At 45.6% G+C, this 24,813-nt stretch overlaps 1 protein-coding gene and 2 pseudogenes across 3 annotated transcripts; all 3 read left to right on the forward strand.

Moving 5' to 3' along the window:
• The first annotated feature begins 975 nt into the window (after positions 1-975).
• On the forward strand, positions 976-3,970 carry LOC307096531 (claudin-34-like; annotated as a pseudogene). Its single transcript has 2 exons — positions 976-1,678; positions 3,927-3,970. The product of its transcript is annotated as a claudin-34-like (transcript).
• Positions 3,971-9,402: 5,432 nt separating this feature from the next.
• Positions 9,403-10,137, forward strand: LOC307096532 (claudin-34-like; annotated as a pseudogene). Its single transcript has one exon. The product of its transcript is annotated as a claudin-34-like (transcript).
• Positions 10,138-17,854: 7,717 nt separating this feature from the next.
• LOC307096533 (claudin-34-like) lies at positions 17,855-18,532 on the forward strand (the record flags this gene model as incomplete). The annotated part of the gene is made up of 1 exon (XM_079766181.1): positions 17,855-18,532. One exon carries the CDS (start codon positions 17,855-17,857, stop codon positions 18,530-18,532), a length of 678 nt encoding a protein of 225 aa, XP_079622307.1.
• Between the last annotated feature and the right edge of the window lie 6,281 nt (positions 18,533-24,813).

The following is a 24,813-nucleotide window of genomic DNA, read 5'->3' on the forward strand; positions in this document are numbered from 1 at the left end:
GACAGCTTAGTACTTTGTTCAAAGTTAAACACATAGAGTTACAGCATGAACCATGCAAGGTCTAACTCCCACCTATCTACACTCCAGAAATGAGAAAATACACCCATGCAGACATTTAGACACTAATCTTCACCGTAACGGAATTTGTAAGAGCCAAAACTTAAAATGGATCTAAATGTCCCCTAACTGACAAGGGATATACAAACTGTAGTACATCCATACAATGAAGACGGCTCTGCCATTGAAAGGACTGATCTGATCCCAGAAGCTACAATAGAGATGAACTTTGAAAACATTATGCGAGGTGAGAAGGGCCAGACACCAAAGATCACACCAAGTGCAACTGGGCTGCACTTGTAAGTCTGGTATGGAGCTCCATTGTATGGTTGTAGCATACATAATTTCACCAAACGCTACTGTTGGCCTTGACACGGTTTCCCATTGTTCAATGTCACACAGCGCTGTGATACCCATCTCTATTGTAAAATATTTGTCGCCAATCTTAATTGGGTCTTTCAACAAATGCCCATACGTGCAACTGCCTGTTTGAAAGTTTGAATGTATTTTTGTTGATTTTTGAGACAGGGAGTGGGAAGAGAGAGAGAAGATGAAGAAGAGTGAGAGGGAGGGAAGGAGGGAGGGAGGAACATTGACTTGGTGTTCCACTGACTGTTGCAATCATTGCTGGCTTATTGTATGTGCACTGACCAGGGATCCATGTAGCAATTTTGGCCAGTTGAGAAGATGTTCTAACCAGGTAGGTATGCTGCAGGGTGAAAGTCTGCATATTTTAAGGCTTTTAGTAAAAATTGCCCAAGGACCCTTCGCCAGCCGAGTATGCGGGTCAAGTATCTCCATTCAGGAATATAGCATTTCCCTCTCCAATATAGCCCTGCTCATCCCCAGGGGGCAGTACCAGGACGGTTTGTCCCACCCTCATGACCCTCTCTATTGGTTTGCAGTTTCCCGGGATACATGGCCATGAACACGCTGGTCCACAGTGCCAACTGCCAAGTAGTGGGTTTCATTGTCACCACCACAGGATGGCTCTTCTCCATGACCTGCATGGGCCTGGCGGAGTGGCGGGTTTGGTACATGGAGAACAGCTCCGCCCCCTCCCCGGGGCTGGCCTGTGTAGGGATGTGGAAGGTCTGCACTTACCAGTCCAACAGCCTCCAGAGCAGAGCCATAGCATGTCATCGCTACACGTACAGTGACACCTACGTGCCAATAAGTATTCGAATCGCTCAGCACCTGCTGCTGACTGCCAACCTCCTGGCTCTCTTGGGGAAAGTGCTCACGGTCATGGGCCTGCAGAAAGTATGCTTGGCTCATCTTCAGAAGAAAAACACCTGCCATCTGTTCTTCGCTTGCAGTGTCCTGAGCATCATAGCTGGCACATTTATCTTCATGGCTGTGATCTGGAACTACCACTCTGTGATGAATGAAGAGGGCATATGCTTCCCGCCATCCTTCCACATCCCCTTCAGGTCCAAGTAGCAGGAGATGGGCAGCACCGTCCCCATGGCGGTTCTGGCAGCCATCCTGATGCTGCTGAGTGGGCTGTTTACCCTCTCTTACCAGCTTGCCCCCAACAGCCAAGTGTACCCCCAGGTCTCAGAAATGAGAAATTCCCAGTTTCAAAGCTTTGTAAATCCACAATGCCCAGTTTATCGTGGTAAAGTATTATCAGGATGCTCTAGGAAATAGTTGCAAGGACTCACAACCATAGAAAAGGCCATTTTGAGCAGAAAGTGGTCATTTGTTTATGTACAAATTGAGATCCTTTATTGGTTAATGAAATTCCATTAAAAAAAACGCCAAAAAAAAACACACACCACTGTCCACCTGTCTTAATTATTGGGGGTTCGGTGCACAAAGATTTGTGCACAAGGAGTGGGTCCCTCAGCCCACCTGCACCCTCTCCAATCTGGGAACCTTCAGGGGAGCCCTCTCCAATCCCGGAATTTCTGTCTGTCTTTGAAATCATATGAGCGGATTTTCTGAGACCCCAACCCAGTTTGGTTTGGTGATCACAGCATAATAGAGGTCCTTTCCTTTTTATTTCCCTTTGGTCCAATTGTGGAGATTTCCTAGAAGTCACAGGATAGCTGCCCTTTAATATTTCCTCAACACTGTGACTTTACTTATGCCTCTTACCTTTGCTTTCCCTCCATCCCCTACCCACAACAGTAACTTGCTCGAGGCTCACTTTGCTCTAGTGTTTTGGAGATCCCGCAATGCGCCAGCCAACAGACCTACGATTCCCAGAATTCCTGCTGCTCCGCGAGCTCTTGGTTTCCACTTCCAGTCCAGGGGCTGCACAAACCAAGAGGACTGTGAACTCCAGCCACCCCCAGGCAGGGCTGACAGGACCAGCCAATCCAGTGGCGACCCCGGGACCACGGCCGCTTGGCATCTTACCCTGCCCCAGGCTGCTCAGCACATGCGTGCATAGGCCCTCAGCTTCCTCCGAGCTGGAATGCCCCCCGAGGCACTACAGAGAAAGGGCGGGCATCCCGCCCTGCTCCCAGCCGCTCGATGCCTGTGGCCGTGCGTCTGCCCACAGACCCGGCCATCTTTCCCTGGTTAATTTGCATGCTCATCTCTGATTGGCTGTGGGCATCTCCGTGGTACGGTCAATTTACATATTTTTCTATTATTAGTACAGATAATCAAGGTTATATACCTATTGTGTGAAAATGAGAGTTGCTCGGATTCTCACAGCTCCCTCTCAAACTGCCACTACAAACAACCAACCAGACCTTCTATGCCATGGCCCTAACACCTCTCCACTCCACCTGTACAGGCAATTTTCCCAAATGTGCAAAAGCAAAATAGTGGAAGGAATCCGCCTTCCATTACCAGACTCAGAAGTTATTACGATTCTGCCATAATCATTTTCTCTCTCCTTCCTTCCCTTCTTTTCATCTATTTTTCTTTCTCTGAAGACCTAAAGCAAACCCCAGACATCACATTTCTTCATCCTTATACACTTCAAAAGTAGTGTCTAAAAAAAGGACATTTCCCTGCAAAATGTCAGTACACCATTGACGTTAACAACCTTTTGTTGTTATTATCAAACTCTTGTTAGAATTTTTAAAGCTTTAAAAATAATTGTACAGCCCTAGCTGGTTCGGCTCAGTGGATATAGCATCGGACTGCGGACTGAAAGGTACCAGGTTCTATTCTGGTCAAGGGCACATACCCGGGATTTGAGCTGGATGCCCAGTGGGGGCATATAGGAGGCAGCCTATCAATGATTCTCTCTCATCATTGATGTTTCTCTCTCTCTCTCCCTCTCCACACCTCTCTGAAATAAATAATAATATATTTACAAAAATAATTGTACAATTTTATTTCTTTTATTGCATAAGATGTTCAGGCTGCCTCTTAAGGCTCAATTGAAAGCATTCCCCCTTCCACACCTTCTTTGCTATTTTCGTAAAAAGATTTTGATTTGCTGAATATAATGAGCCAATTGTCCTGTGTTTAAAATTGCTACCTATCTCTTAAAGCTTAACTGGATTCCGAGTCAGCATAGGTCTTTTTTCTACAAATCTAGGTAACTGCCCTCAGAACCGCACTCCATAGGTATACCCTGTGTGAAAAAAAAAACAACCACAACACATTTCTCTTCCATGCTTCATGGGTGGTCCAACTCACTTCCTGGGTAAGTTGTAAGCTCCCTACCCCCCCCCCCCCCCCCCCGCTCCTCTACTAACATCCTCATGTCATTACAATCCAAAATCATGTTTATAGGCATTTCAGGAAAGACAAGTTCAGCTCACTCTCTTACTGATGGCTTCTTTCAGGCCATATTAACTAGATATCTTTCATGTGAGAAGTGCTTCTAATATATCTAGTCAAGTACTGCGGGGCCATAACATACACTTTACCCACACCCTCTGTTTCATTGCTCACAGCACCTCAGAAGTTTCAAAGGACTGACTTAAAAGTCAACAATTAACTGGGGGAGGTCATTAATAGGTTTAAATTGAGACAGACTCACTTTAATGTGAGAGCTACAGCAGAGAAATCCAAGGGCTGACGTGAAATGACTTTCTTCTCAAAGAATACTTATGTCTCTGAGAGCAGAGTGTGTGACAAAATTTCCCTTTTGAGCATAAGTATATCAGTTATTTAAACATGTGTTCCAAAGACATTGCCTGTGGACCCCAGAATATTCATTGGATCCTTTGGCTATGGGCAAGGGATTCTTCCCTCTTCCCTCTGATAGAGCAAATGTAAAGTGGTAGATGCCCCTTCTCTGTCTGCTGTGATTTGCACAATGTCCTTGGAACTGGGAGGAAGTCACAGCCTCTGCATTGAGTGAGAGTCCCTGGCCCCCATCCCAGGGGTTTGAAAGGAGCCTTTGGGTTCCATGGGATTTTCAGGGCTGGCCTGCAGTCAAGTCTTACCCATTCTCCTTGCAGGTCTGGAAGGCTGGGATATGGTTCCTAGGTAAACACCATGTTTCCCCCCATGAAATCTGTCCCCGAAGTAGGCCTTGTTAACAGACTGACAGGACATATAAGTTTGAAACAGGACGTGTGTTATTTAAGTGAGTCAAACCTGTGGTTATTTGAAAAAGGAAGCTCTTGGGAGACATGCTTCTGATGAGGACCAGTTTCTGGAACATGATACCCTGCTGAGGGAAGTGTGCCTGCCTCCTGCTGGTCCAAAAGGAGAATGATTGAACCTTTGGGGCTGTGGAAAGCTGTCTCTTGACCCCTCTTTGCCTTCACTGTCAACAGAGAGCAAGTGGACAGGTCATAAGGGTTCAGACACAGCAGGTGAGGCGGCCACCATGGCGGGTTGTGCTCGGGGGAAGCTGGGAAAAGAGTTCCTAGCCCTTGTCAAGGGCTCTTTGGTAATGACTGTTGAAGGTTCTCACTTAATTATTTTTTCACAGGAATAAGGCAAAAGAATGTGCCCTGTGCATTTCCCATCAGGGCAGCACAAAGCGAGGGCGCCTGAGGGCGGTGATATTTCTCTCATTCTTCCTCCTCCCTGGGAATCCTTCCAAGGTGCCCAGGAGCTAGAGGCTGCCATGTGGCCTTTGGTTTTGGGGTCAGTGTGGGACAGTGCCGGGCCTCTGTGGGGGTCCCTGTGAGAGCACTTGAGGAGGGAGACCCAGCAGAGGCAGCGCCTGGGCTCAGGGACACCAGCAGGTGCCTGTCACAGTGCCCACCCAGTGAGCTGACTGTTTCCTGACTCAGGAGTCACTTTGCCCTTTCTCTTCCTTGTTCTCCCTGTTTGCCACCCCCTTTGGCCCTTTCTTCTCCCGCCCACCTCCATCCCCAGCTCACTTGACCCGTGTAATTTCCTAGCAGGAACTCTTCCAGGGAGACAGTAAGGTCCAACTGGAAGCAGAGTCCGGTGACAGCCAGGACCCAAGTCAGTTTCACCCCAGGTTCCTGGTCCAAGGACTGATCCGGTATCGCACGCCCCCTCGCCCCCTTGCCCTGGCCCTGGCTACCTATCATAACACTTGCTCCCCAATTCCGTGGCTCTTATTCCAGGGTTTCTACTTAAGACTTGGATGGATTACAGTGACTATTTGGTCTAAGACCTTAGAAAGTACATTTCTACAGTAGAAAGACTTCAACTCTTGAAGACCTGTTCAGTGACTCTGGCCCTTTAAGGAGCCTATTGTCATAGGCCTGCAGGCCAGCCCTGGAAGCCATGGAAACATAAGAATGTTTGGTTTCCTCATCTCTGTTATAGCCTGGCAGTTGCTACCATTTGTACCTCTGAGACGTCCTCCTCCTGCCTTCTGTATTGGCTGGGTAACCATTGTGCTTTATTATTTACCCTAGTTAAGAGAGCCCTGAGATTTCTTGTGGTGTGGGGGTGTCTCTGTAATCCATTTATTTGCTCTGTGAACAGGTTAACTGTCATCAGCAGTCCTGCAGAGAGGTGAAGGTAGGCCACTTTAATTGTTCATCCTTTATGTAAGACTTGTCTAGTTTAAGAACATGTTTTTATTGATTTCAGAGAGAGAGGGAGAATAAACATCAATGATGAAAAACACGGATTGGCTGCCTACTGCACCACTCCTACTGAGAATAGAGTATCCAACTGACCAGGAATTGAACCTTGACCTCCTGGTTCAGAGGTTGACTATCAACAACTGAGACACGCCAACCAGGCCCACCATGCCATTTCAAGTGTTCCTTCCACAAGTTGTTCAGGGTTATCTGGCCCGAAAGAATGATCTTTATAAATAAGGCATCTTCCATGATTATCTGGCCATGGGAAGGAATTTCTGCTATCAGCTTGGGCATTCTCTCCTCCTGTCCCTCCCACTGGGGGCCCCTCAGAATAAAGCCCGCACCCCTCAAAGCTCTCCATGCACTGGCTTCGATGCCCACTCCTGTTCACCCTTTGTTCATTTCTATTCTTGTATTGCTCTACATGCCCCCATTTACCTCCAACTTAAAATATAGAAATATCCCTGGTAATCCCAGCAGATGCCATCTTGTTTTACCTTCCCAGTGTATTTCAGAATGGGCAAAAATAAGATCCTGCTACACTCTTATAATTCTCTTATCCTCATTTTATTTATTTTTAATTTTCTATCATTAATTTTAATTGATATTTTAGAGAGAGAAGAAGGGTGAGGGAGAATAGAAACATCTGTCAGCTGCTTCCTGCATGCACCCTAACAGGGACTATGCTGGCACCTCAGATATGTGTTGTGATCGAAAATCAAACCGGCAACTTTTTGGTGCACAGGACAATGCCCACTCAGCTAAGCCACATCAACCAGGGATCTTATTTTCATTTTAAATTCAACCCACCATGAACTTTTCTCATGATACTGAATTCCCTTCTCCTCTAATGTCTGCTGGGTTCTACAGGGAATTAATTACTTTAATACTAGGTATTGCAGCATATTTGTGTATCAGAATTAATCCTCTATTGCTTCCTAAGGTTTTTTTATTGTTTTTATTTCAAAAAATTATACTCATAACACATAACTGTAAGTTTCAAACAGCCACAGATTATTTAAACAATCAGCCTGGTCAGTGTGTTTCAGTGGCTGAGCATGGGGCTATGAACCAGGAGATCATGGTTCAATTCCCAGTCACGGCACATGCCCAGGTTGCAGGTTTGATCCCCAGCAGGGGATGTTCAGAAGGCAGCCCATCCATAATTCTCTCTCTTCATTGATGCATCTATCTCTCTCTCCCCCTCTCACTTTCTCTCTGAAATCATAGCCTCAGGTCATGGAGCAAAGGAAGCCATTTACGCAGGAATGCCCTGGGCACAATTCCTGTCTTCAGAAACAGGCAGAAGGGAACCAGGGTGTTTGGGGATACCTGCTGAGGTGGGAAACTAAAGAGAAGCAAGAAACCAGAGATATTATCTCTTTTAAGCCTAGCGATGGTGACAGGTGTATTTACCCCTGGACTGGTCATTGAGTTGTACACTTAGATTTGGTGCAATTTTCTATATGAATGTGATTCTGCACAATATTAATAGCTTTAAAATTCACCATCTCTCTGATCCCATTGTGTGTACGAGTTTGTAACATGCTGCTTGAACTTGGTATATTGTGGACATCTTCCCTTTGGTCACATTACATTTTATTTTATTTTTAAGTTTCTCTTTGTGTTTGAAAGTATTATAGATGTCCCCTTTCCTTGTCCCATTATCTCCCTAAACCCTGCATCCTCCCCAGGCATTCACTGAACTATTGCCTATATCAATGGGTTATGCATATACATTCTATGGTTAATCTCATCCCATTCCCCACCCCTCTACACACACACTCACACACACACTCACACACACACACACACACACACACACACATCATCCGTCAGAGATTTAGCATTCTATTCTATGCTTCCATATCTCTGGATCTATATTGTTCATCAATGTTTTTTTTTTTAATCTTTATTGTTGAAAGATTACACCTGTCCCATTCCTGCCCCCCCAATCAACCCTCCCCAGCACATCCTGTCCCACACCCCAGGGCTTCAGCACCCTATGTCTGTGTTCATAGGTTCTGCATATGCATACAAGGTCCTCAGTTAATTACCTCCCAACCACCACTTTCCGTTGCCTTTCTTCAAAGACTCTTCCCTCTATCCATGTTTCCATGTCTCTGGATCCACTCTGTACATCAGTTTATTTTATTCATGAGATTTCACATTAGAGTGAGATCATGGGATACTTGTCTTTCTCTGACTAAGTTTGCTTAGCATGATACTTTCCAGGTCCCTCCATGCTGTCTCAAAGGCTAAGAGATCCTTCTTTTTGATAGGTCCCTAATATTCCATTGTGCAATGAAAAACTGCTAAATGTTGGAGAAGGTGTGGAGAAATTAGAATCTGAATATATAGCTGGTGAGAATGTATGAAACTACCAACAGGCAGTTCCTACATTCACTGCAAAAGGGCAGCCGCTTAGAAAGACAGCTTAATACTTTGTTCAAAGTTAAACACATAGAGTTACAGCATGAACCATGCAAGGTCTAACTCCCACCTATCTACACTCCAGAAATGAGAAAATACACCCATGCAGACTTTTAGACACTAATCTTCACCGTAACGGAATTTGTAAGAGCCAAAACTTAAAATGGATCTAAATGTCCCCTAACTGACAAGGGATATACAAACTGTAGTACATCCATACAATGAAGATGGCTCTGCCATTGAAAGGACTGATCTGCTCCCAGAAGCTAAAATACAGATGAACCTTGAAAACATTATGCGAGGTGAGAAGGGCCAGACACCAAAGATCACACCAAGTGCAACTGGGCTGCACTTGTAAGTCTGGTATGGAGCTCCATTGTATGGTTGTAGCATACATAATTTCACCAAACGCTACTGTTGGCCTTGACATGGTTTCCCATTGTTCAATGTCACACAGTGCTGTGATGCCTATCTCTATTGTAAAATATTTGTCGCCAATCTTAATTGGGTCTTTCAACAAATGCCCATACGTGCAACTGCCTGTTTGAAAGTTTGAATGTATTTTTGTTGATTTTTGAGACAGGGAGTGGGAAGAGAGAGAGAAGATGAAGAAGAGTGAGAGGGAGGGAAGGAGGGAGGGAGGAACATTGACTTGGTGTTCCACTGACTGATGCAATCATTGCTGGCTTATTGTATGTGCACTGACCAGGGATCCATGTAGCCATTTTGGCCTGTTGAGAAGACGCTCTAACCAGGTAGGTATGCTGCAGGGTGAAAGTCTGCATATTTTAAGGCTTTTAGTAAAAATTGCCCAAGGACCCTTCGCCAGCCGAGTATGCGGGTCAAGTGTCTCCATTCAGGAATATAGCATTTCCCTCTCCAATATAGCCCTGCTCATCCCCAGGGGGCAGTTCCAGGATGGTTTGTCCCACCCTCATGACCCTCTCTATTGGTTTGCAGTTTCCCGGGATACATGGCCATGAACACGCTGGTCCACAGTGCCAACTGCCAAGTAGTGGGTTTCATTGTCACCACCACAGGATGGATCTTCTCCATGACCTGCATGGGCCTGGCGGAGTGGCGGGTTTGGTACATGGACAACAGCTCCGCCCCCTCCCCGGGGCTGGCCTGTGTAGGGATGTGGAAGGTCTGCACTTACCAGTCCAACAGCCTCCAGAGCAGAGCCATAGCATGTCATCGCTACACGTACAGTGACACCTACGTGCCAATAAGTATTCGAATCGCTCAGCACCTGCTGCTGGCTGCCAACCTCCTGGCTCTCTTGGGGAAAGTGCTCAAGGTCATGGGCCTGCAGAAAGTATGCTTGGCTCATCTTCAGAAGAAAAACACCTGCCATCTGTTCTTCGCTTGCAGTGTCCTGAGCATCATAGCTGGCACATTTATCTTCATGGCTGTGATCTGGAACTACCACTCTGTGATGAATGAAGAGGGCATATGCTTCCCGCCATCCTTCCACATCCCCTTCAGGTCCAAGTAGCAGGAGATGGGCAGCACCGTCCCCATGGCGGTTCTGGCAGCCATCCTGATGCTGCTGAGTGGGCTGTTTACCCTCTCTTACCAGCTTGCCCCCAACAGCCAAGTGTACCCCCAGGTCTCAGAAATGAGAAATTCCCAGTTTCAAAGCTTTGTAAATCCACAATGCCCAGTTTATTGGGGTAAAATATTATCAGGATGCTCTAGGAAATAGTTGCAAGGACTCACGACCATAGAAAAGGCCATTTTGAGCAGAAAGTGGTCATTTGTTTATGTCCAAATTGAGATCCTTGATTGGTTAATGAACTTCCATAAAAAAAAAATGAAAAAAAAAAACACACCACTGTCCACATGTCTTAATTATTGGGGGTTCGGTGCACAAAGATTTGTGCACAAGGAGTGGGTCCCTCAGCCCACCTGCACCCTCTCCAATCTGGGAACCTTCAAGGGAGCCCTCTCCAATCCCGGAATTTCTGTCTGTCTTTGAAATCATATGAGCGGATTTTCTGAAACCCCAACCCAGTTTGGTTTGGTGATCACAGCATAATAGAGGTCCTTTCCTTTTTATTTCCCTTTGGTCCAATTGTGGAGATTTCCTAGAAGTCACAGGATAGCTGCCCTTTAATATTTCCTCAACACTGTGACTTTACTTATGCCTCTTACCTTTGCTTTCCCTCCATCCCCTACCCACAACAGTAACTTGCTCGAGGCTCACTTTGCTCTAGTGTTTTGGAGATCCCACAATGTGCCAGCCAACAGACCTACGATTCCCAGAATTCCTGGTGCTCCGTGAGCTCTTGGTTTCTACTTCCAGTCCAGGGGCTGCACAAACCAAGAGGACTGTGAACTCCAGCCACCCCCAGGCAGGGCTGACAGGACCAACCAATCCAGTGGCGACCCCGGGACCACGGCCGCTTGGCATCTTACCCTGCCCCAGGCTGCTCAGCACATGCGTGCATAGGCCCTCAGCTTCCTAGGAGCTGGAATGCCCCCCGAGGCACTACAGAGAAAGGGCGGGCATCCCGCCCTGCTCCCAGCCGCTCGATGCCTGTGGCCGTGCCCTCTGCCCACAGGCCCGGCCATCTTTCCCTGGTTAATTTGCATGCTCATCTCTGATTGGCTGTGGGCATCTCTGTGGTACGGTCAATTTACATATTTTTCTATTATTAGTACAGATAATCAAGGTTATATACCTATAGTGTGAAAATGAGAGTTGCTCGGATTCTCACAGCTCCCTCTCAAACTGCCACTACAAACAACCAACCAGACCTTCTATGCCATGGCCCTAAAACCTCTCCACTCCACCTGTACAGGCAATTTTCCCAAATGTGCAAAAGCAAAATAGTGGAAGGAATCCGCCTTCCATTACCAGACTCAGAAGTTATTACCATTCTGCCATAATCATTTTCTCTCTCCTTCCTTCCCTTCTTTTCATCTATTTTTCTTTCTCTGAAGACCTAAAGCAAACCCCAGACATCACATTTCTTCATCCTTATACACTTCAAAAGTAGTGTCTAAAAAAGGACATTTCCCTGCAAAATGACAGTACACTCTTAACGTTAACAATCTTTTGTTCTTATAATCAAACTCTTATTAGAATTTTTAATGCTTTAAAAATAATTGTACAGCCCTAGCTGGTTCGGCTCAGTGGATATAGCATCGGACTGCGGACTGAAAGGTACCAGGTTCTATTCTGGTCAAGGGCACATACCCAGGATTTGAGCTGGATGCCCAGTGGGGGCATATAGGAGGCAGCCTATCAATGATTCTCTCTCATCATTGATGTTTCTCTCTCTCTCTCCCTCTCCACACCTCTCTGAAATAAATAATAATATATTTACAAAAATAATTGTACAATTTTATTTCTTTTATTGCATAAGATGTTCAGGCTGCCTCTTAAGGCTCAATGGAAAGCATTCCCCCTTCCACACCTTCTTTGCTATTTTCGTAAAAAGATTTTGGTTTGCTGAATAAAATGAGCCAATTGTCCTGTGTTTAAAATTGCTACCTATCTCTTAAAGCTTAACTGGATTCCGAGTCAGCATAGGTCTTGTTTCTACAAATCTAGGTATCTGCCCTCAGAACCGCACTCCATAGGTATACCCTGTGTGAAAAAAACAACAACAACCACAACACATTTCTCTTCCATGCTTCATGGGTGGTCCAACTCACTTCCTGGGTAAGTTGTAAGCTCCCTACCCCACCCCCCCCGCTCCTCTACTAACATCCTCATGTCATTACAATCCAAAATCATGTTTATAGGCATTTCAGGAAAGACAACTTCAGCTCACTCTCTTACTGATGGCTTCTTTCAGGCCATATTAACTAGATATCTTTCATGTGAGAAGTGCTTCTAATATATCTAGTCAAGTACTGCGGGGCCATAACATACACTTTACCCACACCCTCTGTTTCATTGCTCACAGCACCTCAGAAGTTTCAAAGGACTGACTTAAAAGTCAACAATTAACTGGGGGAGGTCATTAATAGGTTTAAATTGAGACAGACTCACTTTAATGTGAGAGCTACAGCAGAGAAATCCAAGGGCTGACGTGAAATGACTTTCTTCTCAAAGAATACCTAAGTATCTGAGAGCAGAGTGTGTGACAAAATTTCCCCTTGAGCATAAGTATATCAGTTATTTAAACATGTGTTCCAAAGACATTGCCTGTGGACCCCAGAATATTCATTGGATCCTTTGGCTATGGGCAAGGGATTCTTCCCTCTTCCCTCTGATAGAGCAAATGTAAAGTGGTAGATTCCCCTTCTCTGTCTGCTGTGATTTGCACAATGTCTTTAGAACTGGGAGGAAGTCACAGCCTCCGCATTGAGTGAGAGTCCCTGGCCCCCATCCCAGGGGTTTGAAAGGAGCCTTTGGGTTCCATGGGATTTTCAGGGCTGGCCTGCAGTCAAGTCTTACCCATTCTCCTTGCAGGTCTGGAAGGCTGGGATATGGTTCCTAGGTAAACACCATGTTTCCCACCATGAAATCTGTCCCCGAAGTAGGCCTTGTTAACAGACTGACAGGACATATAAGTTTGAAACAGGACGTGTGTTATTTAAGTGAGTCAAACCTGTGGTTATTTGAAAAAGGAAGCTCTTGGGAGACATGCTTCTGATAAGGACCAGTTTCTGGAACATGATACCCTGCTGAGGGAAGTGCGCCTGCCTCCTGCTGGTCCAAAAGGAGAATGATTGAACCTTTGGGGCTGTGGAAAGCTGTCTCTTGACCCCTCTTTGCCTTCACTGTCAACAGAGAGCAAGTGGACAGGTCATAAGGGTTCAGACACAGCACGTGAGGCGGCCACCATGGCGGGGTGTGCTCTGGGGAAGCTGGGAAAAGAGTTCCTAGCCCTTGTCAAGGGCTCTTTGGGAATGACTGTTGAAGGTTCTCACTTAATTATTTTTTTCACAGGAATAAGGCAAGAGAATATGCCCTGTGCATTTCCCATCAGGGCAGCACAAAGCGAGGGCGCCTGAGGGCGGTGATATTTCTCCCATTCTTCCTCCTCCCTGGGAATCCTTCCAAGGTGCCCAGGAGCTAGAGGCTGCCATGTGGCCTTTGGGTTGGGGGTCAGTGTGGGACAGTGCCGGGCCTCTGTGGGGTCCCTGTGAGAGCACGTGAGGAGGGAGACCCAGCAGAGGCAGCGCCTGGGCTCAGGGACACCAGCAGGTGCCTGTCACAGTGCCCACCCAGTGAGCTGACTGTTTCCTGACTCAGGAGTCACTTTGCCCTTTCTCTTCCTTGTTCTCCCTGTTTGCCACCCCCTTTGGCCCTTTCTTCTCCCGCCCACCTCCATCCCCAGCTCACTTGACCCGTGTAATTTCCTAGCAGGAACTCTTCCAGGGAGACAGTAAGGTCCAACTGGAAGCAGAGTCCAGTGACAGCCAGGACCCAAGTCAGTTTCACCCCAGGTTCCTGGTCCAAGGACTGATCCGGTATCGCACGCCCCCTCGCCCCCTTGCCCTGGCCCTGGCTACCTATCATAACACTTGCTCCCCAATTCCGTGGCTCTTCTTCCAGGGTTTCTACTTAAGACTTGGATGGATTACAGTGACTATTTGGTCTAAGACCTTAAAAAGGATATTTCTACAGTAGAAAGACTTCAACTCTTGAAGACCTGTTCAGTGACTCTGGCCCTTTAAGGAGCCTATTGTCATAGGCCTGCAGGCCAGCCCTGGAAGCCATGGAAACATAAGAATGTTTGGTTTCCTCATCTCTGTTATAGCCTGGCATTTGCTACCATTTGTACCTCTGAGCCGTCCTCCTCCTGCCTTCTGTATTGGCTGGGTAACCATTGTGCTTTATTTTTTACCCTAGTTAAGAGAGCCCTGAGATTTCTTGTGGTGTGGGCGTGTCTCTGTAATCCATTTATTTGCTCTGTGAACAGGTTAACTGTCATCAGCAGTCCTGCAGAGAGGTGAAGGTAGGCCACTTTAATTGTTCATCCTTTATGTAAGACTTGTCTAGTTTAAGAACATATTTTTATTGATTTCAGAGACAGAGAGGAAGGGACATGGAGAGGGAGAATAAACATCAATGATGAAAAACACGGATTGGCTGCCTACTGTACCACTCCTTCTGAGAATAGAGTATCCAACTGACCAGGAATTGAACCTTGACCTCCTGGTTCAGAGGTTGACTATCAACAACTGAGACACACCAACCAGGCCCACCATGCCATTTCAAGTGTTCCTTCCACAAGTTGTTCAGGGTTATCTGGCCCGAAAGAAAGATCTTTATAAATAAGGCATCTTCCATGATTATCTGGCCACGAGAAAGAATTTCTGCTATCAGCTTGGGCATTCTCTCCTCCTGTCCCTCCCACTGGGGGCCCCTCAGAATAAAGCCCGCACCTCTCAAAGCTCTCCATGCACTGGCTTCGATGCCCACTCCTGTTCACCCTTTGTTCATTTCTATTCTTGTATTGCTCTACATGCCCCCATTTATCTCCAACTTAAAATATAGAAATATCCCTGGTAATCCCAGCAGATGCCATCTTGTTTTACCTTCCCAGTGTATTTCAGAATGGGCAAAAATAAGATCCTGCTACACTCTTATAATTCTCTTATCCTCATTTTATTTATTTTTAATTTTGTATCATTAATTTTAATTGATATTTTAGAGAGAGAAGAAGGGTGAGGGAGAATAGAAACATCTGTCAGCTGCTTCCTGCATGCACCCTAACAGGGACTATGCTGGCACCTCAGATATGTGTTGTGATCGAAAATCAAACCGGCAACTTTTTGGTGCACAGGACAATGCCCACTCAGCTAAGCCACATCAACCAGGGATCTTATTTTCATTTTAAATTCAACCCACCATGAACTTTTCTCATGATACTGAATTCCCTTCTCCTCTAATGTCTGCTGGGTTCTACAGGGAATTAATTACTTTAATACTAGGTATTGCAGCATATTTGTGTATCAGAATTAATCCTCTATTGCTTCCTAAGGTTTTTTTTATTGTTTTTATTTCAAAAAATTATACTCATAACACATAACTGTAAGTTTCAAACAGCCACAGATTATTTAAACAATCAGCCTGGTCAGTGTGTTTCAGTGGCTGAGCATGGGGCTATGAACCAGGAGATCATGGTTCAATTCCCAGTCACGGCACATGCCCAGGTTGCAGGTTTGATCCCCAGCAGGGGATGTTCAGAAGGCAGCCCATCCATAATTCTCTCTCTTCATTGATGCATCTATCTCTCTCTCCCCCTCTCACTTTCTCTCTGAAATCATAGCCTCAGGTCATGTAGCAAAGGAAGCCATTTACACAGGAATGCCCTGGGCACAATTCCTGTCTTCAGAAACAGGCAGAAGGGAACCAGGGTGTTTGGGGATACCTGCTGAGGTGGGAAACTAAAGAGAAGCAAGAAACCAGAGATATTATCTCTTTTAAGCCTAGCGATGGTGACAGGTGTATTTACCCCTGGACTGGTCATTGAGTTGTACACTTAGATTTGGTGCAATTTTCTATATGAATGTGATTCTGCACAATATTAATAGCTTTAAAATTCACCATCTCTCTGATCCCATTGTGTGTACGAGTTTGTAACATGCTGCTTGAACTTGGTATATTGTGGACATCTTCCCTTTGATCACATTACATTTTATTTTATTTTTAAATTTCTCTTTGTGTTTGAAAGTATGATAGATGTCCCCTTTCCTTGTCCCATTAACTCCCTAAACCCTGCATCCTCCCCAGGCATTCACTGAACTATTGCCTATATCAATGGGTTATGCATATACATTCTATGGTTAATCTCATCCCATTGCCCCACCCCTCTACACACACACTCACACACACACTCACACACACACACACACACACACACACACACACACACATCATCCCTCAGAGATTTAACATTCTGTTCTATGCTTCCATGTCTCTGGATATATATATTTTTCATCAATGTTTTTTTTAAAAATCTTTATTGTTGAAAGATTACACCTGTCCCATTCCTGCCCCCCCAATCAACCCTCTCCAGTACATCCTGTCCCACACCCCAGGGCTTCAGCACCCTATGTCTGTGTTCATAGGTTCTGCATATGCATACAAGGTCCCTAGTTAATTACCTCCCAACCACCACTTTCCCTTGCCTTTCTTCAAAAACTCTTCCCTCTATCCATGTTTCCATGTCTCTGGATCCACTCTGTACATCAGTTTATTTAATTCATGAAATTTCACATTAGAGTGAGATCATGGGATACTTGTCTTTCTTTGACTAAGTTTGCTTAGCATGATACTTTCCAGGTCCCTCCATGCTGTCTCAAAGGCTAAGAGATCCTTCTTTTTGATAGGTCCCTAATATTCCACTGTGCAATGAAAAACTATTAAATGTTGGAGAAGGTGTGGAGAAATTAGAATCTGAATATATAGCTGGTGAGAATGTATGAAACTACCAACAGGCAGTTCCTACATTCACTGCAAAAGGGCAGCCGCTTAGAAAGACAGCTTAGTACTTTGTTCAAAGTTAAACACATAGAGTTACAGCATGAACCATGCAAGGTCTCACTCCCACCTATCTACACTCCAGAAATGAGAAAATACACCCATGCAGACTTTTAGACACTAATCTTCACCGTAATGGAATTTGTAAGAGCCAAAACTTAAAATGGATCTAAATGTCCCCTAACTGACAAGGGATAAATAAACTGTAGTACATCCATACAATGAAGACGGCTCTGCCATTGAAAGGACTGATCTGCTCCCAGAAGCTACAATACAGATGAACCTTGAAAACATCATGCGAGGTGAGAAGGGCCAGACACCAAAGATCACACCAAGTGCAACTGGGCTGCACTTGTAAGTCTGGTATGGAGCTCCATTGTATGGTTGTGGCATACATTATTTCAACAAACGCTACTGTTGGCATTGACATGGTTTCCCATTGTTCAATGTCACACAGCGCTGTGATACCCATCTCTATTGTAAAATATTTGTCGCCAATCTTAATTGGGTCTTTCAACAAATGCCCATACGTGCAACTGCCTGTTTGAAAGTTTGAATGTATTTTTGTTGATTTTTGAGACAGGGAGTGGGAAGAGAGAGAGAAGATGAAGAAGAGTGAGAGGGAGGGAAGGAGGGAGGGAGGAACACTGATTTGGTGTTCCACTGACTGTTGCAATCATTGCTGGCTTATTGTATGTGCACTGACCAGGGATCCATGTAGCAATTTTGGCCAGTTGAGAAGACGCTCTAACCAGGTAGGTATGCTGCAGGGTGAAAGTCTGCATATTTTAAGGCTTTTAGTAAAAATTGCCCAAGGACCCTTCGCCAGCCGAGTATGCGGGTCAAGTGTCTCCATTCAGGAATATAGCATTTCCCTCTCCAATATAGCCCTGCTCATCCCCAGGGGGCAGTTCCAGGACGGTTTGTCCCGCGCTCATGACCCTCTCTATTGGTTTGCAGTTTCCCGGGATACATGGCCATGAACACGCTGGTCCACAGTGCCAACTGCCAAGTAGTGGGTTTCATTGTCACCACCACAGGATGGATCTTCTCCATGACCTGCATGGGCCTGGCGGAGTGGCGGGTTTGGTACATGGAGAACAGCTCCGCCCCCTCCCCGGGGCTGGCCTGTGTAGGGATGTGGAAGGTCTGCACTTACCAGTCCAACAGCCTCCAGAGCAGAGCCATAGCATGTCATCGCTACACGTACAGTGACACCTATGTGCCAATAAGTATTCGAATCGCTCAGCACCTGCTGCTGGCTGCCAACCTCCTGGCTCTCTTGGGGAAAGTGCTCACGGTCATGGGCCTGCAGAAAGTATGCTTGGCTCATCTTCAGAAGAAAAACACCTGCCATCTGTTCTTCGCTTCCAGTGTCCTGAGCATCATAGCTGGCACATTTATCTTCATGGCTGTGATCTGGAACTACCACTCTGTGATGAATGAAGAGGGCATATGCTTCCCGCCATCCTTCCACATCCCCTTCAGGCCCAACAAGCAGGAGATGGGCAGCACCGTCCCCATGGCGGTTCTGGCTGCCATCCTGCTGCTGCTGAGTGGGCTGTTTACTCTCTCTTACCAGCTTGCCCCCAACAGCCAAGTGTACCCCCAGGTCTCAGAAATGAGAAATCCCCACTTCCAAACTTTGTAAGTCCACAATGCCCAGTTTATCGGGGTAAAGTATTATCAGGATGCTCTAGGAAATAGTTGCAAGGACTCACGACCATAGAAAAGGCCATTTTGAGCAGAAAGTGGTCATTTGTTTATGTCCAAATTGAGATCCTTGATTGTTTAATGAACTTCCATAAAAAAAAAAAAAAGAAAGAAAAAAAAAAGCACACCACTGTCCACATGTCTTAATTATTGGGGGTTCGGTGCACAAAGATTTGTGCACAAGGAGTGGGTCCCTCAGCCCACCTGCCCCCTCTCCAATCTGGGAACCTTCAGGGGATCCCTCTCCAATCATGGAATTTCTGTCTGTCTTTGTAATCATATGAGCGGATTTTCTGAGACCCCAACCCAGTTTGGTTTGGTGATCACAGCATAATAGAGGTCCTTTCCTTTTTATTTCCCTTTGGTCCAATTGTGGAGATTTCCTAGAAGTCACAGGATAGCTTCCCTTTAATATTTCCTCAACACTGTGACTTTACTTATGCCTCTTACCTTTGCTTTCCCTCCATCCCCTACCCACAACAGTAACTTGCTCGAGGCTCACTTTGCTCTAGTGTTTTGGAGATCCCGCAATGCGCCAGCCAACATACCTACGATTCCCAGAATTCCTGGTGCTCCGCGAGCTCTTGGTTTCCACTTCCAGTCCACGGGCTGCACAAACCAAGAGGACTGTGAACTCCAGCCACCCCCAGGCAGGGCTGACAGGACCAGCCAATACAGTGGCGTCCCCAGGACCACGGCCGCTTGGCATCGTACCCTACCCCAGGCTGCTCAGCACATGCGTGCATAGGCCCTCAGCTTCCTAGGAGCTGGAATGCCCCCCGAGTCACTACAGAGAAAGGGCAGGCATCCCGCCCTGCTCCCAGCCGCTCGATGCCTGTGGATGTGCCCTCTGCCCATAGGCCCGGCCATCTTTCCCTGGTTAATTTGCATGCTCATCTCTGATTGGCTGTGGGCATCTCCGTGGTACGGTCAATTTACATATTTTTCTATTATTAGTATAGATAATCAAGGTTATATACCTATTGTGTGAAAATGAGAGTTGCTCAGACTCTCACAGCTCCCTCTCAAACTGCCACTACAAACAACCAACCAGACCTTCTATGCCATGGCCCTAACACCTCTCCACTCCACCTGTACAGGCAATTTTCCCAAATGTGCAAAAGCAAAATAGTGGAAGGAATCCGCCTTCCATTACCAGACTCAGAAGTTATTACGATTCCGCCATAATCATTTTCTCTCTCCTTCCTTCCCTTCTTTTCATCTATTTTTCTTTCTCTGAAGACCTAAAGCAAACCCCAGACATCACATTTCTTCATCCTTATACACTTCAAAAGTAGTGTCTAAAAAAAGGACATTTCCCTGCAAAATGACAGTACACCTTTAACGTTAACAACCTTTTGTTGTTATTATCAAACTCTTATTAGATTTTTAAAGCTTTAAAAATAATTGTACAGCCCTAGCTGGTTCGGCTTAGTGGATATAGCATCGGACTGCGGACTGAAAGGTACCAGGTTCTATTCTGGTCAAGGGCACATACCCGGGATTTGAGCTGGATGCCCAGTGGGGGCATATAGGAGGCAGCCTATCAATGATTCTCTCTCATCATTGATGTTTCTCTCTCTCTCTCTCCCTCTCCACACCTCTCTGAAATAAATAATAATATATTTACAAAAATAATTGTACAATTTTATTTCTTTTATTGCATAAGATGTTCAGGCTGCCTCTTAAGGCTCAATGGAAAGCATTCCCCCTTCCACACCTTCTTTGCTATTTTTGTAAAAAGATTTTGGTTTGCTGAATAAAATGAGCCAATTGTCCTGTGTTTAAAATTGCTACCTATCTCTTAAAGCTTAACTGGATTCCGAGTCAGCATAGGTCTTCTTTCTACAAATCTAGGTAACTGCCCTCAGAACCGCACTCCATAGGTATACCCTGTGTGAAAAAAAAACAACCACAACACATTTCTCTTCCATGCTTCATGGGTGGTCCAACTCACTTCCTGGGTAAGTTGTAAGCTCCCTACCCCCCCCCCCCCGCGCTCCTCTACTAACATCCTCATGTCTTTACAATCCAAAATCATGTTTATAGGTATTTCAGGAGAGACAACTTCAGCTCACTCTCTTACTGATGGCTTCTTTCAGGTCATATTAACTAGATATCTTTCATGTGAGAAGTGCTTCTAATATATCTAGTCAAGTACTGCGGGGCCATAACATACACTTTACCCACACCCTCTGTTTCATTGCTCACAGCACCTCAGAAGTTTCAAAGGACTGACTTAAAAGTCAACAATTAACTGGGGGAGGTCATTAATAGGTTTAAATTGAGACAGACTCACTTTAATGTGAGAGCTACAGCAGAGAAATCCAAGGGCTGACGTGAAATGACTTTCTTCTCAAGGAATACTTAAGTCTCTGAGAGCAGAGTGTGTGACAAAATTTCCCCTTGAGCATAAGTATATCAGTTATTTAAACATGTGTTCCAAAGACATTGCCTGTGGACCCCAGAATATTCATTGGATCCTTTGGCAATGGGCAAGGGATTCTTCCCTCTTCCCTCTGATAGAGCAAATGTAAAGTGGTAGATGCCCCTTCTCTGTCTGCTGTGATTTGCACAATGTCCTTAGAACTGGGAGGAAGTCACAGCCTCTGCATTGAGTGAGAGTCCCTGGCCCCCATCCCAGGGGTTTGAAAGGAGCCTTTGGGTTCCATGGGATTTTCAGGGCTGGCCTGCAGTCAAGTCTTACCCATTCTCCTTGCAGGTCTGGAAGGCTGGGATATGGTTCCTAGGTAAACACCATGTTTCCCCCCATGAAATCTGTCCCCGAAGTAGGCCTTGTTAACAGACTGACAGGACATATAAGTTTGAAACAGGACGTGTGTTATTTAAGTGAGTCAAACCTGTGGTTACTTGAAAAAGGAAGCTCTTGGGAGACATGCTTCTGATGAGGACCAGTTTCTGGAACATGATACCCTTCTGAGGGAAGTGCGCCTGCCTCCTGCTGGTCCAAAAGGAGAATGATTGCACCTCTGGGGCTGTGGAAAGCTGTCTCTTGACCCCTCTTTGCCTTCACTGTCAACAGAGAGCAAGTGGACAGGTCATAAGGGTTCAGACACAGCAGGTGAGGCGGCCACCATGGCGGGGTGTGCTCTGGGGAATCTGGGAAAAGAGTTCCTAGCCCTTGTCAAGGGCTCTTTGGGAATGACTGTTTAAGGTTCTCACTTAATTATTTTTTCACAGGAATAAGGCAAAAGAATGTGCCCTGTGCATTTCCCATCAGGGCAGCACAAAGCGAGGGCGCCTGAGGGTGGTGATATTTCTCTCATTCTTCCTCCTCCCTGGGAATCCTTCCAAGGTGCCCAGGAGCTAGAGGCTGCCATGTGGCCTTTGGGTGGGGGGTCAGTGTGGGACAGTGCCGGGCCTCTGTTGGAACGCCAGGCAGGGAGGGGTCCCTGTGAGAGCACTTGAGGAGGGAGACCCAGCAGAGGCAGCGCCTGGGCTCAGGGACACCAGCAGGTGCCTGTCACAGTGTCCACCCCGTGAGCTGACTGTTTCCTGACTCAGGAGTCACTTTGCCCTTTCTCTTCCTTGTTCTCCCTGTTTGCCACCCCCTTTGGCCCTTTCTTCTCCTGCCCACCTGCATCCCCAGCTCACTTGACCCGTGTAATTTCCTAGCAGGAACTCTTCCAGGGAGACAGTAAGGTCCAACTGGAAGCAGAGTCCGGTGACAGCCAGGACCCAAGTCAGTTTCACCCCAGGTTCCTGGTCCAAGGACTGATCCGGTATCGCACGCCCCCTCGCCCCCTTGCCCTGGCCCTGGCTACCTATCATAACACTTGCTCCCCATTTTCGTGGCTCTTCTTCCAGGGTTTCTACTTAAGACTTGGATGGATTACAGTGACTATTTGGTCTAAGACCTTAGAAAGGACATTTATACAGTAGAAAGATTTCAACTCTTGAAGACCTGTTCAGTGACTCTCACTCTTTAAGGAGCCTATTGTCACAGGCCTGTAGGCCAGCCCTGGAAGCCATGGAAACATAAGAATGTTTGGTTTCCTCATCTCTGTTACAGCCTGGCAGTTGCTACCATTTGTACCTCTGAGAAGTCCTCCTCCTGCCTTCTGTATTGGCTGGGTAACCATTGCGCTTTATTTTTTACCCTAGTTAAGAGAGCCCTGAGATTTCTTGGTGTAAGGGATGTCTATGTAATCCATTTATTTGCTCTGTGAACAGGTTAACTGTCATCAGCAGTCCTGCAGAGAGGTGAAGGTAGGCCACTTTAATTGTTTATCCTTTACTTAAGACTTCTCTAGTTTAAGAACACATTTTTATTGATTTCAGAGAGAGAGATATGAAGGGACAGGGAGAGGGAGAAGAAACATTAATGATGAAAAACACTGATTGGCTGCCTACTGCACCAGTCCTACTGAGAATAGAGTATCCAACTGATCAGGAATTGAACCTTGACCTCCTGGTTCAGAGGTTGACTATCAACAACTGAGACATACCAATGAGGCCCACCATGCCATTTAAAGTGGTCCTTCCACATAAGTTGTTCAGGGTTATCTGGCTCAAAAGAATGATCTTTATAAATAAGGCATCTTCCATGATTATCTGGCCATGAGAAGGAATTTCTGCTATCAGCTTGGGCATTCTCTCCTCCTGTCCCTCCCACTGGGGGTCCCTCACAATAAAGCCCGAACCCCTCAAAGCTCTCCATGCACTGGCTTCGATGCCCACTCCTGTTCACCCTTTGTTCATTTCTGTTCTTGTATTGCTGTACATGCCCCCATTTATCTCCAACTTAAAATATAGAAATATCCCTGGTAATCCCAGCAGATGCCATCTTGTTTTATCTTCCCAGTGTATTTCAGAATGGGCAAAAATAAGATCCTGCTACACTCTTATAATTTTCTTATCCTCATTTTATTTATTTTTAATTTTGTATTATGAATTTTAACTGAATTTTAGAGAGAGAAGAAGGTAGAGGGAGAATAGAAACATCTTTCAGCTGCTTCCTGCATGACCCCTAAAAGGGACCATGCTGGCACCTCACATATGTGTCATGACCAGAAATCAAGCCGGCAACTTTTAGGTGCACAGGACAATGCCCACCCAGCTAAGCCACCTCAATCAGGAATCTTATTTTCATTTTAAATTCAACGCACCATGACCTTTTCCCATGATACTTAATTCTCTTATCCTCTCATGTCTGCTGGGTACTACAGGGAATTAATTACTTTAATACTAAGTATTGAAACATATTTGTGTGACAGAATTAATCCTCCATTGCTTCCTAAGTTTTTTTTTTATTGTTTTTATTTCAAAATATTATGCTCATGATAAATAACTGAAAGTTTTGAACAGCCACAGATTATTTAAAAAATCAGACTGGTCACTGTGCCTCAGTGTCTGAGTGTGGACCTATGAACCAGGAAGTCATGGTTCAAATCCCAGTCAGGGCACATGCCATAGATGAGGGCTTGATCCATCGTAGGGGATGTTCAGAAGGCAGCCCATCCATAAATCTCTCTGTTCATTGATGCATCTATCTCTCTCTCTTCCTCTCCATTTCTCTCTGAAATCATAGCCTCAGGTCATGGCGCAAAGGAAGCCATTTACACAGGAATGCCCTGGGCACAATTCCTGTCTTCAGAAACAGGCAGAAGGGAACCAGGGTGTTTGGGGATACCTGCTGAGGCGGGAAACTAAAGAGAAGAAAGAAACCAGAGATATTACGTCCTTTAAGCTGAGGGGTGGCAACAGGTGTATTTACCCCTTGACAGGTCATTGAGCTGTACACTTAGATTTGGTGCACTTTTCTATATGAATGTGATTCTGCACAACATTAATAGCTTTAAAACTCACCGTCCCTCTGATCCCATTGTCTGTACAAGTTTTTAACATGCTGCTTGACTTGGTATATTGTTGACATCTTCCCTTTGGTCACATTACATTTTATTTTTTTTATTTAAAATACTTTTAAATTTCTCTTTGTGGTTAAAATTATTACAGATGTCCTTTTTCCCTGTCCAATTAACTTCCGCAACCCTGCACCTACCCCAGGTATTCACTGAACTATTGATTATATCCATGTGTTATGCATATACATTCTATGGTTAATCTCATCCCATCGACCCACCCCCTTCTACACACACACACACACACACACACACACACACACACACACACACCCCATCCCTCAGAGATTTGGCATTCTGTTCTATGCTTCCATGTCTCTGGATCTATTTTGTTCAT

This window comes from Cnephaeus nilssonii, assembly GCF_951640355.1.
Source record: "Cnephaeus nilssonii genome assembly, chromosome: Y".
Classification (NCBI taxonomy): domain Eukaryota; kingdom Metazoa; phylum Chordata; class Mammalia; order Chiroptera; family Vespertilionidae; genus Cnephaeus; species Cnephaeus nilssonii.